Below are 13,631 nucleotides of genomic sequence, written 5' to 3' on the forward strand. Positions count from 1 at the left end.
GAGAGCAAAATAAATTTTAACCCCTCTGGAAAGAAAACCATAGAGGGAGAAGAATGAAAAACAAGAACCTGAGAAAATGCAACTCCAAAGAAGTAGGGTATTTCAATTTTAACACTCATTCTTGTAACACCCTCATCTTTGGAAATTTTGGGGGATTCCTCTGGTTGATTTTGTGGAATATTGCTGGATGTTATGGTTCCCTTGTCCTCGCACTCTTGAGTCTATGGACAATTTGGGAAAAATACCCCTAGAAGAAATTTGTATTAATAAGTATACCGGAAAATAGACTGTAATGCATATGGGCAACATTAAATGTGTAACCTGGATCAGGCAAAAAATAAAATCATTTACAACCAGTTTATCTCATCCAAATGTGACCCAAGCTTCCTGGGTTTGTTCGTTCTCTCTCTCTCTCTCTCTCTCTCTCTCTCTCTCTCTCTCTCTCCTGAATTGTTTATGTCTATTTCTTTCTACAAACTGGTGGAGTCTCTTGAGGCCACCTGGTCTCCTGAATGCACCCTGTCAGTCTTCCATAGAGTCACCTTCTGATCGTGTGTCATTGTGCTCAACAGAACTTTCTTAGTGTTATTATTATTATTATTATTATTATTAGCTAATTTTTCTCCCAATTCATTAGGAAGTGGACTTTGTGTTGTGGAAGGTTGGCATCTTTTTCTCTTTTCTTCATCTTTTCTTCATCTTTTTTCCTGCATAGACCAGAGAGATTTTCTGCCTCCACTGAATTTCTTTTCCTCCAAATGAGGCCCTCAGATTTAAATCTTCAAGTAACAGTCTATTTTATTAATCTTGCATTACTTGCTAGTGAATTTATATAATTATAGTATAAAATATAGCTTCCATCAAACAGTAAGGTAAAAGAGATAATCAACAAGTTAGCAATTTATCAATAATTACTATATACAGTGAATGAACTAGCTTTAAATGTCTGATTTGGATCCACTTTTAAGCAGATCAGATGTTAAGTAAACAAGGCACATCTGTATAGGGCAGTTCTAACAAGGAATTTAATAGAGCCACACCTTTTTAGAAAAGAAATCGTGGTTAAATGTATATAACATGAACATTACCATTTTAAGAAATTTTAAATGTGCTGTGGCATTAAGTACATCCATGTGTGACTGTTACTACCATCCATCTCCAGAATTTTTTATCATCCCCAAAGGAAGCTCTGTACCCATGAAACACTAACTCCCCATTTCTTTCCCTACCCCCAGCCCCTGGCAACTCCATGCTACTTTCTGTCTCTATGATTTTGACCACTTAGGTACCTCATACAAGAGGAATCATACAGCATTTGTCTTTTTGTGTGTGACTTCACTTAGCATAATGTCTATAAGGTTCGCAACCCTTGGTTTGCAACCCTCTTTGGAGCTTCCCAGGTGTAATCTGAAATCAGCCTCCTAGGTGGAGGGCAGAGAAAGACCAAAGAAAGCAGCAGGCCACTCCAGGATGGTAGGTGACAGTTTTAATAAGCAAAAGGAACTTACATAGGAGGCTTGCCTTTGGTGACAGCAAGACAAATAGATCCCCACACCCACCTGCCAAATCTTCAAAAGTTTAAGAGACCTAACTGGGTTCAGTCATGGTATACCCCGCAGGTGTTCTCAACACCACGTACTATCTGAAGGCTCTGTCCTTGGAGCGCTTCTGGGAGCAGGAAAGGCAAGTGGAACCCCCATTCCAAGGACAGGGGAGGGTGTGAGACTTCCAGTGCCTGGGTCCAACTCACGGGTCAAGTGGCGGTCATGTCTTTTCAATTACCTTCCCCAACACTGTTCCAAGTGCTTTGCAAATATTAATTCAAATATTAATAATTTTATTAATATTAATAATATTGATTATTCATCTTTGTATGTTCCCCAGGGTCTATAAAGTGCTTTGCGTGTGTTAGACATGAAATATTTGTGGAATGAATTTTGGTAGGGCTTAAGCATTTCCAAGTGACTCTGCCTGCTCTTCTGGTTGGAAAGTTAACAAAAGGAGCCGGTTTCTCCTGGGTCATAATCTGACACTAGGTCGCAAGTTTAAAGAAGCCCTTTATTTTAGCCACCACATTTAGGCTAGTTTCCCACTAGGGGAAGGTTAAGAGGGAAGTCATTCCTGAGTGATAGAAACTGTAGGAAGACTCAACGTTAATTAAAGGTTTCCTTTCTACGGGGACAGCAGCGATCACCTCGGGGAAGCCTCAGGAAAAGGGAAGACCCCGAGGCCAGTTGGCTCTGACAGGTACCCCGGTGGCGGGACGGAGGAGGCGGGGCCCGAGGGGGGGCGGGACCTGCTGGGTGGGGCGGGGCCTCGGGCGGGGCCTGTGGGGCGAGGCCTGTGGGGCGGGGCGCGCGACTGCGCCGGGCGGCGATGGCGGCGGACGGGGACTGGCAGGATTTCTATGAGTTCCAGGAGCCGGCCCGGAGCCTCCAGGACCAAGAGAACTGTAACGCGAGCCCCGAGGCCGGGGCAGGGCCGGGCGGGGGAGGTGACGGCTTCCCGGCGCTGGCCTGCAGCTTGGAGGAGAAGCTGAGCCTGTGTTTCCGCCCCTCGGGTCCCGGCGCCGAGCCCCCGAGGGCGGCCGTGCGGCCCATCACCGAGCGCAGCCTCCTGCAGGGGGACGAGTGAGTGCGGGCCCGGCCGGGAGCGGGCGGGAGCCCCCCCTGCCCCTCGAGCTGCCCTCGTCCAGCTCTCGTCCAGCCCTCGTCCTGCCCTCCGGCCCTCGGTCCGCAGCCTCGGCGGGACTCCGGCCACAGGCTCCTCCCCGCGCCCTCCTTCCGCCTCCACAGACTGGCGAGTCCCCGCCCTCCCCGCTCCCCCACTGGGCTCCCTGCGGCTTTCGGCCTCCGGGCGCTCAGCTATTTAAATCCCCGCTCCTCTGGCCTCCACGCTACTCTCTCTCCGCTACTGCCCTCCTGCTCCCTAGAAACCGACCCGGGTCTGTTTGGTTCAGAGAGGAACCTGCTTGCCCGGAGCCCGTAGTTAGAGACAGCACCTCTTCGGGCACGTGTGTAGCCACTCATTCATTCAACTAGCATTAATTTAAGCTCTCAGTGCCAGAGGCTGCTTCGCCCTGGGGATACCAAGGTGACTGAACATACCCCTTCACATACGGCACAATTTAGGCCGGGGGGTGGACTTGCAGACAAATATTTGTATGGGTGTGACATATTCTCCTGGACGTAAGTGCGAAGTATAGGAGATTTTTTATATAGGATATGTGGGAGAGGCAGGAAAGGCTTCACGGGGAAAGAAATGTGAAAACTGGATCCTGATTGGGTGAGTGGGAGTTTGCCTGGCAGATGAAGAAAGGTCTAGCAATACGGCTCGCCGATATGGCACGTGCAAAAGTACCAGCGTTAAAGCAGCATTTATGCCACAGGAATTTTATTGGCTCCATCTGAGAGCCCAGGTGGAGTGCACATCACCACAGAGGCAGAAACGAAAGGAACGCACTGGTTACTAACGGCAGGGATCTCTTAGTCTGGTGGGTAAACACGTACATTAACAGGTCATTAGGATAGAACCGTCTAAGTGCCATGATAGGAAACTCATAGGGATTTGTGAGAGCTGGTTAAGGGGGAGGCAGAGTTCCTGGGGGGCACTTCATTTAACTACTAGCCTAGCCTTAACTAGCCACTTAAAATTTGGCTAAGGGTTGTCGTTAGGTACCAGGGTTTCACCCCAAAAGACAGTAAAAGGGGTGGTGAGGGTGAGGGAGCTGAGCATATGGTATAGGTGGCTGGGGAGGAGCCCTGGAGAGGCTGAGGGTTCAAGTAGTGCAATAAACAGTGTGGACATGGGTGGGGTGGGTTTTTAGAGCCCTGATGGAGTGGAGAGATTAGAGGTTAGGGAAGGATTCTTGAGAGATGGAGAAGGATCCACAGGCACTGAAAGGGCCTTCCAGCCTGATTCCTCTGTGAATAAGGTAGGAAGCTTGAGAAGGATTTAGGAATGGGGGCCTTTAAACACTGCCTTGGCAGTGGTTCGGGCCCAGCTATGCTGGGGACCACATCATTTCATTGACCTGCCCGGTGTGGAGGGAAGAGTTTATGACGACTTTATACACGCATGTACGTAGCTAGTAGCAAAAGATGACATTTTTGAAAGTCTGTTCCCAGAGAAGATAGTTTTATATATGTGTAGATTTATATATTCTGAATCACAAGGACTGAGAACATATTCTGGATTTAAAAAACGATATTTTGGGTTTTGGATTTGTCAAGAGTGACTTCTCAAAACAGATGAGTGGTTTATACACAAATAGTTAAGGCTTCCTATTTTTGCTTCACCTGTACTGTCTAGAAAGTAGTTTATTTTAGGGGCACCTGCGTGGCTCCGTCAGTTAAGTGTCCCACTCTTGATTTCGGCTCAGGTCATGATTTCATGAACTGAGTTTGAGCCCTGCATTGGGCTTTGCACTGACAGCCTGGAGCCTGTTTAGGATTCTCTGCCTGCCTCTCTCTCTGCCCCTCCCTGGCTCATGCTCCATCTCTCTCTCTCTCAAAACAAACAAACTTAAAAAAAAAAAAACAAAACACTAGGGCGCCTGGGTAGCTCAGTCGGTTAAGCCTCCGACTTCGGCTCAGGTCACGATCTCACGGTCCGTGAGTTCGAGCCCCGCGTCGGACTCTGGGCTGATGGCTCAGAGCCTGGAGCCTGCTTCAGATTCTGTGTCTCCCTCTCTCTCTGCCCCTCCCCCGTTCATGCTCTGTCTCTCTCTGTCTCAAAAATAAATAAACGTTAAAAAAAATAAAAAAAAAACACAACATGAAAGTAGTTTATTTTAGTCTTTGCTTAAATCTTAGGTTGATGTAAAACTTAAAAAAAAATAATTTTGTTACTCTTGATGGTGGTTTTTAGTAGATGATATGTTGGTAGTAATGCATGATGCTTGATTTGGGAATGCATAACAAACCTCTTTCTCTCTTTTCAGGGGCTGGGGCTGGTCATCACTCACTGACCCCTTTCTGTTGCATAAATTTCTCCATTTATGGAATCCAAAATGTCCATCCCTGCTCCTCAAACTAGAGAGAGTTGAGAATTCTTTCACTTAGATATTGCCTTGGCTTAGGGCACTTCGTTTAACTTCTCTGAGCCCCACCTTTATTTTTGGCTACATATGGATTGTACTTACCTGCTAAGATTTTACTTTAGAAAGGGTATCATGTAGGATTCGGTGTCACAGGATTTTGACCTCCTTTGACTTTGTCCTGCTGGTTGTTTATGACGGGTTGTAATACTTTATGATAAGGATGAAGGCAATTCATGTCTTGACTGGAGAATTCTAGAAATCTTCCACTTAAGTCAGCCCTGTGTCCTTCCAACTACAACTGTTGTGACCTTGGTGGAGAGAGAGTACTGTTAATTGTCCTTCACTTTCTTGGAAGATCAAATTCACCCACAGTCTCTCCTAGTGGGTGAAGTATTGCACTCCACTTGCCCTCTTACTCCAGTCTCATTTAAAAAGCAAACAAGCAGTCCCCAAAACTCTGGACTGTCTTTACCTACGAGAATATCCTACTTGAGTTCCTAACCAGCGTTAGGTATATAGTCAGTTATTTGGTATCTGAAGTGCTTTTACCTAGGAAGGTGTGGGTCAAAAACTCAGCACGTTTAACAGTCTGCAACTGTTGCCTCTCATTTGAGCACTTTGGCATTGGAGAAGGTTATGATTCGAACAGAGAGGAGAATAGGAATGAACTATGCATTTGGGAGATGTGCAGGGCAAACGAGCCAGTTTCCTAGAGCTTTTTGGGTTCACGTTTTCATTGAAGCTGATGTGCATTCCAAAGCCAGACATCATTTTGGGATTGTATGTTTTTTTGGCAGTTACCATCCCATTGCTTCTTCTGTTTAGCACCAAATCCCAAATTCATTAAATCAAGTATGTTCCTTCTTTATTTTTAAGCTTGCATTCTTATTTTTATGCCTCCAGTGGTCTTGTTTTTGTCTCTTTAGTGGCTTACACATTTGGAAAAAAAAAACCCACTCAATTGTTTAATGGCTTATTCATGATTAGATATCTGCCATATATTTTAGTTTTTTTTCCCTTATGACATCTGTGTATCTCTACCCACTAAGTCACTTATATATGTAATGTTTAACTTACCCAATTAAATTTCATCTCATTTATATCTCTAAAGTCATTCATATTTTTCATACAATGTCATGTTTGATTATGCTGATATTACTTTGGTACTGAAATCTGAATTTTGATCATGAAATTGGAGTTTGCTGTCCTTGTCTGGTGTGGCTTGGGACTTTCCTCAGCATGACTCATGTGAAATAATGCTTGGAGTAATAGAACTGGAAGGAATATCTGGTATTCTTGTCCAAGCTTCTCATTTTATAGAAGGGTTGCTCATACCTAGAGAGGTTAAGGGGCATAGCCAAAGACTCATTGTTTGAGAAAGAATGGAAACAGAGTCTATGTTTTCTGAATTTTAGTCAAGCACCCTTTCATTTTACTCTGTTGCTTCCCCAAAATGCTGTCTGACAATAAGGAAGGGTAATTGCATTGGATATAACCTTTGTGCATTTTATTGTGAATTCCTGTTTCTTTCCCCCTTCATTTATCTTAGTCCTTAGCCTGTTATATTACAAAATACATATTAAACCCTAGCCTCACACTGAGACTGAATCCTTTCTCTAAAAAGGATAAAAAATTTTGGTTAGAGAAAGATGACTCACCCTATGAAATGACCAGTATATTAGGAAGTTATTGAAGAAAAATAAATGTAAAACATAGTGTATGTACTACCTGTGTGGCTCTGTAAACATTACATAAGCTGCCTGTGTTTTAGTTTCCTCATCTGCAAAATGGGGATAATTATGATTCTTCATAATATAGTTTGTGAGGATTAGATGAGTTCATATATGTAAATTGCTTAGGACTGTGCCTGGCACCTAGAACAGTGGGAATGTTAGCTGTCAACTTTGAAAGGGTTTTTAATCACTTGATCTTGTCAGCCTGATTAGCTGATTTTCATTTAGTGTTATTTAGGAGACCCTTCTTTTTGCTGTTTTTCTGGAAAACAGGCCTTCTGTTGTTTTGTTTGTTATTTTTTGTTGCATCTTTAACTATAGTATTGCATGTTTATTCAATAAAAGACATGTAGGATGTTAACCTTCATTGATTGTGGTTTTCTTCTTTTTAAGGATTTGGAATGCCCTGACCGATAATTACGGAAACGTCATGCCTGTAGACTGGAAGTCATCCCATACTAGGACCTTGCATTTGCTTACACTGAACCTCTCAGAAAAAGGGGTAAGTTAAGAATTGAGCTGATAGTTTCTGACTAACTGATCCTGAGGATGGAACTAAAAAGTAGCCTTTCTGTTTCATGCATGTTCATTGGGTTGCCTCTTATTTCCAAGTTTCTAGCAATTGGAGTGGCCCACTGTTGCCATCTTGGCTCCACTACTGTCAGCTTGCTAGCACTTTCCTCCAGTTCTTCCCCTGTACACACTCACTTTTGTATGTTTAGCCAAATCTTCATCACCTGTGTATGAACACCAATGATGAGCATTTTTCTCCTGAGCTTAACTAGCATAACTTTAGTGTGCTGAGAAAACTCAGTTATACATTGAGGGTACTGGAATATCAACATAGAGTTAACTTTCTGATGAATTTAAGGACTTGTTGGAGATGACATGTTTTCGGAAGACTCTGTTTCTGTGAGTATTGGGGAACCTAAAAGACATTACAGTTCAGGGCGCCTGGGTGGCTCAGTCAGTTAAGTGTCTGACTTCGGCTGTGGTCATGATCTTGCGGTTCCTGGGTTTGAGCCCCATGTCAGGCTCTGTGCTGACGGCTCAGAGCCTGGAGCCTGCTTCAGATTCTGTGTGTGTGTGTGTCTCTCTCTCTCTGCTGCACCCTGCTCACACTTTGTCTCAAAAAATAAATATACATTAAAAAAAAAAAGACATTACTGTTCTTGGCTAACTGAGGCTGCTTAGGATTCCTTGCTATTGTAACGTGAAGATGTCTTAAGTGTGATCACAATTGATAGGACATCTGGGGTGGGAGTGTAGAAAAGGGAAGATAATTTAATGTTTATTTATTTATTTTTGAGAGAGAGAGAGAGAACACGCAAGTGGGGAGGGGCAGAGAGAGGGAGACACAGAATCCGAAGCAGGCTTCAGGCTCTGAGCTGTCAGCACAGAGCCCGACGCGGGGCTCGAATTCACCAACCACAAGATCATGACCTGAGCCGAAGTTGGAAGCTTAACTGACTGAGCCACCCATGTGCCCCTAATTTTTTTTTTAATGCAGAGATTTTATTTTCTCTTTTCCTTTCCTTTCCTTTCCTTTCCTTTCCTTTCCTTTCCTTTCCTTTCCTTTCCTTTCCTCTTCTCTTCTCTTCTCTTCTCTTCTCTTCTCTTCTCTTTTTAAGTTCATTTATTTTGAGAGAGAGAGAGAGTGCAAGCAGGAGAGAGTGGCAGAGGGAGACAGAGAATCTCAAGCAGGCTCCATGCTCGGCATGGAGCCTGTTGCGGGGCTCTGTTTCAGGAACTGTGAGATCATGACCTAAGTTGAAATCAAGAATCAGATACTCAACTGACTGAGCCACCCAGGCGCCCCAGGAAGATAATTGTTTTAAGTGGAAAATCACATTGTTGGTTTATCTAAAGGTGATGAGAAATGTAGCCAAATTATGTAAGTTTCGGGGCCTGACTGTTTGAAGTTCCTTATCATGTAACAGTGTAAACTTATGCCAGATTTTTTGGCATGCTCTGTATTTCATTAAGTATAGTTGTGTAATTGAGAGTATAATGCAGTGGGGCTGTCAGTATTTTAAATAGTATTGCTAATGTTTTATGAAAACAGTTTTCTTAAATATATGATTCAGGAAAGCCTGCTGCTATTATTTTCTAGTAAAATACAGAATTTTGCTTCTATTTCCTAGTATTCTAGTAGATACAGAAATCTTACTGTATGTTCCAGTTATTAATCCCACAAAGCTATTTTGTTGACCAACCTGGCATATGTTTAGTGAAAAGGAATAAAACAGCATACCTTATGCTCTATCTTCTGTTTATTTAGACCCTAGCTATCATTTTGGGCTTAGTTCAAGTTTCCCTTCCTCTCTGAAGCTTCCTATTACTGTTTTAGCCTTTGCTGATCTCATGGAATTATACAATTTTAGAGTTGGAAGCGACTTTAAAGGACACTTAATCCACCCTCTCACTTGGGGGGAATCCCCATCTACAGCGTCTCTGACAGATGGTCATTTAGCCATGGCCTAAATCCCTGTGCGGGAGGAAAATGCACCTCTCTCTGTGGGAATCGGTTACACTGGTGGGGTTGTGAAAATCTTCAAGGACTTATCTGTCCCACAGAGGTTAGCCCCGTTGTCTCCTGGGTACTAATCCTGACAGCACATTGTTCATGTTTCTAACCATTACTTTGTTCTCTTATTAATCATATGTTTCAGGGTCTGTCATTAGATTGTGACTTGCTGGCAGGTGTCTTTGTAATTGTGTTTTTAGTACTATCACTGTGCCTGGCACATAGTGAGTACTAGGACAAGTTATGTTGAGTGAATGAATGTATGATCTCGTCAATGAGACCATAAGGTCAGAGGCCACGATGGAAAGTTCTTTTTTAAAAAGTAGCTATTTTTATATTATTTAACATAGTGCTAAATCCATGATAGCCAATTAATGAGTAATTTTTTGTTTGACCTAATAAAATATAGCATAGAAGAGAGCCTTTCATGGTTTCAAATGGAAGTACATTGCAGGATGAATGGGACACTCTAATTTAGTTTCATTGAATAAAATGTATGTCTTGTATAGTTCTTAGATTACACTTTAGGAAGTCACTCCCTTTTTCTGCCTTTTGGTTGTTGTTTTTAATTCCAGAATAATGGTATGGCTGAGGGTAGTTGATTAGTAACCACTTGGAGTTTAGTACTAATAACTAATCTTAATTATAAAAACCTTATCTGGAAACCTCATCAGATTAAAGTGGACAAGCGATCATCCATCTGTCATCTATCTGTCTGATGAATAGAACTGAAATTAGAAATTAGAACTCTGTTTCTCAGGAAGGAGTGGCACACATTAAGTTCCTTAAGAACAAGTGGGCAACGCGGAACTGTATAAGAAGCAACCATCTCATTCCATTAGATAGCATATCATTACATCTTTTTTAACCTGAGTTATCTTGTTTAGCATTGCCACCTGTGCTCGATCCTTCCCGTAACTGAATCGTGTTAAATTTGCCTTTTGGAAGCATTCTTTAGTTTATTCCAATTGTAAAACAAGATCTATAGGAATTTTTTTTTTCCTTGACGAAGGGAGAAGACATTTCTTTTGCATTAGGCTGAGGAAAACCTTTAGGAAAACCACCATTTGCCAGATTTCAGCTTTTGATTTTTCTTTCATTGAGGTTTAAGATGTTTAAGACGGCACACTTCTGAATTGGATGAGTCTTTTCTGGAGTAAGGCAACTAGTACGTTCCAAATTCTTACATGGGCACATTTTTTCCGTCTGAAGCAGCTTCAGTTTCATACAGGGCAGTAGAACCACCGGCTGTGTGTCTAACCTGGCACAGGAAGGAGTGATGGGAACGCTTGGCAGAGAGAAGACACAGTGATGCCGAATGGGAGAGTGAATAATGACACCCATGACAGCCAAGGTTAGCTTTCAAAGCCCGAAAGGGGTTCCAGCCCTTAACATATGCCATCTCTGTGGGGAATGGACTTGGCTCAGTCCCGGGAAAGATGATCTGGGATCATTATTTCTGTTGTTATGGAAATCTATTCTAATGGGTTACTGGTATCACTTGTGTATCTTGGCAATAGCTATGAAAACGATTCTAAATCCAGTGCCGGTTTTGAACATGCTTAGATGATAGAAGGCTTCGGAATCACATTGCTTTAGGAACCTCTCCTGTGCCATCTTCCTCCTCCTGCCATGAGCATTTTTTCAGGGACAGGGAATGTTGTTGTATGCACCTTTTCATCTTCAAGAGTAGAAACAGGAAGAAGATGATCCTATCTTCCTTAGGGGTCACTTCAAAATTAAAACTTTGTGAGGGGAAAAATAAATCTGTGGTCCTCAGATTATAATGAAGATTGATTTTGGGAAGTGTTAAAATTTAAGGACCTGTGGAGATAATTGTTAGGTCTCCTCTCCATCATCCGTATATCCTTACGACTACCGAGGCATATGTCACCTCCACTTCTATAATTTTGAAGTCAAACATTCTCCCATTTTAGTTGCTTTTTTTTTTCTTTCCAACTTTAGACTTTATCCATTTACTTTACATCCAGAGGATGAGGGTTTAGGTCTTTCTCAGTCCTCTCTCCAACCCCCATCACCAAAACTTTCCCTTCCCTTGTCTTTCCAATATAGTTATATTAAGATATTTGGTTAAGTTAATTTTAATCATTTACATTGACTGTTTAAATGTTCACAGTTGACCCATTTCCGTATATCATGAGAAATTTCCTCTTGTAATTTTTTTTCTTAGGGTAATAATTGCCTTGTGTTTTATTTAAGTTACCATTAGCTCACAGATTCAGCTTCAACAGAGCCCTGAAACTCACTTTAGTAAGTGACATACACCAGATAATCTGTTAGTGTCTGTCTCTCTTCCTCTTGTGCTTTTCTTAACGTCCTGTGCAATAACCATTCTCATCTGACCTGGTCACTCTCTCGTTGAGCGTCACAGACAACATTCTGGGATCTTTACTTCACTTTCATTACGAGAATGCCCTCACCTCTTTCTTGTGTTAGATCCCATGTCTGCTTCCTTTCTGGCTTTCCTCCTGGTTTTAATGCAGCATATTTTGCAGTAGCTGTCTGAGAAAGGGTGTATGAGGTCAAATACTTTGAGAACTTGAATACTTGAAAATGTCTTTATTCCAAGCTCCCATCTAATTGTTTGTTTAGCTGGAGATAGGATTCTAGGGTGGAATGTATTGAAACATGGAAATAACAGTGATCATTTTCTGGCTTCTTTGGTTGCTGTTGAGAGTTCAAATGACATTTTTGATTCTTGATCCTTTTAATGTGTTTTTTTTTTTTTTTTCCTCTCTCTGGAAGCTTTTAGATTCTTTTTTTCATACACGGTCTGAAATTTCACAATGGTACGCTGAAGGCCACGTGCAGGCCTTTCCTAGGCCGATGGTCCGGGAAGAATAGAATGGGGAGCCATGTCATCACTGTGGTGCAGCATGGAATTGCAGTGTGTGGGGGGAAAGACCCTGGAGCACTGGTGTTGCTCCTCTCCCTGTCTGATGTTCTGAAAGGCAGCCCACCAGCGGTTCCTTGCACTTCTCACTGCGGGTTTCCTACTGGGTGGGTTGGATTCACCCTTACACTTCGGATGCTTCTGTATGAGGAACTAGGGAGGCAGGAGGGACTGCCCTGAAGTCAAGGGCGTGCTTTGATTTAGGCCATAAACTTTAGCCTCCTGAGGCCCAGAGCAGAGTGGAAAATGGCAGTGAAGCAAACAGAAACTTCCAGCACAGTTAGGTTGAAAGATCTTCTTGGAACCTAGAGAGATTTTATTTTTGGAAGGAGAGATGTTCCACTGTAAGGCAAAGTATGACCCCCGTGGACAGTGCCAGGGAGTGGTTCTTGATCTTTTACCCCGAATATTAGAAGTTAGTTTGCAAGTAGTTAACTTTATGTCATCTGTGTAATTTTAACATCTACTACTCTTACTATTAGATTGTTAACTAAATAACATTCGCTGCTAAACCCGCCTGTTGCCTCCTTTGGGTGTCTCTATCATTCCCTGCAACTTCCTAACAAATACTGTGTAAAACATTCTTCTCCATGGAAAAAGCAGCTACGTGTGTGTCTGTATTGGGCAGTAGGGGTGCAGGCAGCATTCATGCAGGCAATTTCATGTTTCCTTTCCATTCCCCTCATTTGTGTTTGAGGTGAATACGTAAAGCACTTTGTACACTGCCTAGCGCTCAGTGATTGGAGTCATTTCTCCCTTTCGAGGGAAGACTCTTTACCCAGACACTGTGACTTTGTGGTGATCAGAATGTCCTGCTTTTAACAGTGGGTTATTTTGCTTTTAGATAAGTGACAGTTTGCTCTTTGATACATCAGACGATGAGGAGCTGAGAGAACAGCTGGATATGCATTCAATCATCGTCTCCTGCGTTAATGAAGAGCCCCTCTTCACTGCAGACCAGGTATTGTGGAGAAACTCATCGAGGAAAGGAAAAGAGAACCTCGAGCTGAAGGACGATTTCTAACTGTGGCAATAAGCGATGGGTTGTTGAAATCTACTGATTTTTCCTGCATTTTCTGTTTATGTAGGCTTATCAGTTAACTCCTCCACTGAGAAAAGAAGAAAGTATATGTAATCCGAAGCAGATGGGATTATGCTAGTTGGGAAGATTCTTCAAGATAGGCAGTTTTCCAGTATAGACCTTGTTAAATCAGTGCAGCGAGTTATTACTAAGGGAGGGTTATTGCTTAACCTGAAATGATAAAAAAATATTGTGAGTTTGGTACTTTTTTTAGGGTTGGCAAGACATGGCCAACTCTGATGTATCTGTGTAGAAATTACCCAGTTCCTCTAAAAGCCTGTGTAAAAATCGTTAGTACTTATTAGAAGTGTGTACTGTGAACCCGGAAAGAAGTG

General features: G+C 42.6%; 1 protein-coding gene across 4 annotated transcripts in view; it reads left to right on the forward strand.

The window, feature by feature from the left end:
- The first annotated feature begins 2,338 nt into the window (after positions 1 to 2,338).
- Positions 2,339 to 13,631, forward strand: part of FEZ2 (fasciculation and elongation protein zeta 2) — a 45,276-nt gene continuing 33,983 nt past the window's right edge. For all 4 annotated transcript variants that reach the window (XM_049651893.1, XM_049651895.1, XM_049651894.1 and 1 more), the window contains exons 1-3: positions 2,339 to 2,630; positions 7,168 to 7,276; positions 13,060 to 13,176. In XM_049651893.1, coding sequence (XP_049507850.1) covers positions 2,377 to 2,630; positions 7,168 to 7,276; positions 13,060 to 13,176 — 480 coding nt within the window. In that variant the 5' untranslated portion in view covers positions 2,339 to 2,376. The remainder of the gene's footprint in view (positions 2,631 to 7,167; positions 7,277 to 13,059; positions 13,177 to 13,631) is intronic.

This window comes from Panthera uncia (genome assembly GCF_023721935.1).
Source record: "Panthera uncia isolate 11264 chromosome A3 unlocalized genomic scaffold, Puncia_PCG_1.0 HiC_scaffold_12, whole genome shotgun sequence".
NCBI classification, from domain to species: Eukaryota; Metazoa; Chordata; class Mammalia; order Carnivora; family Felidae; genus Panthera; species Panthera uncia.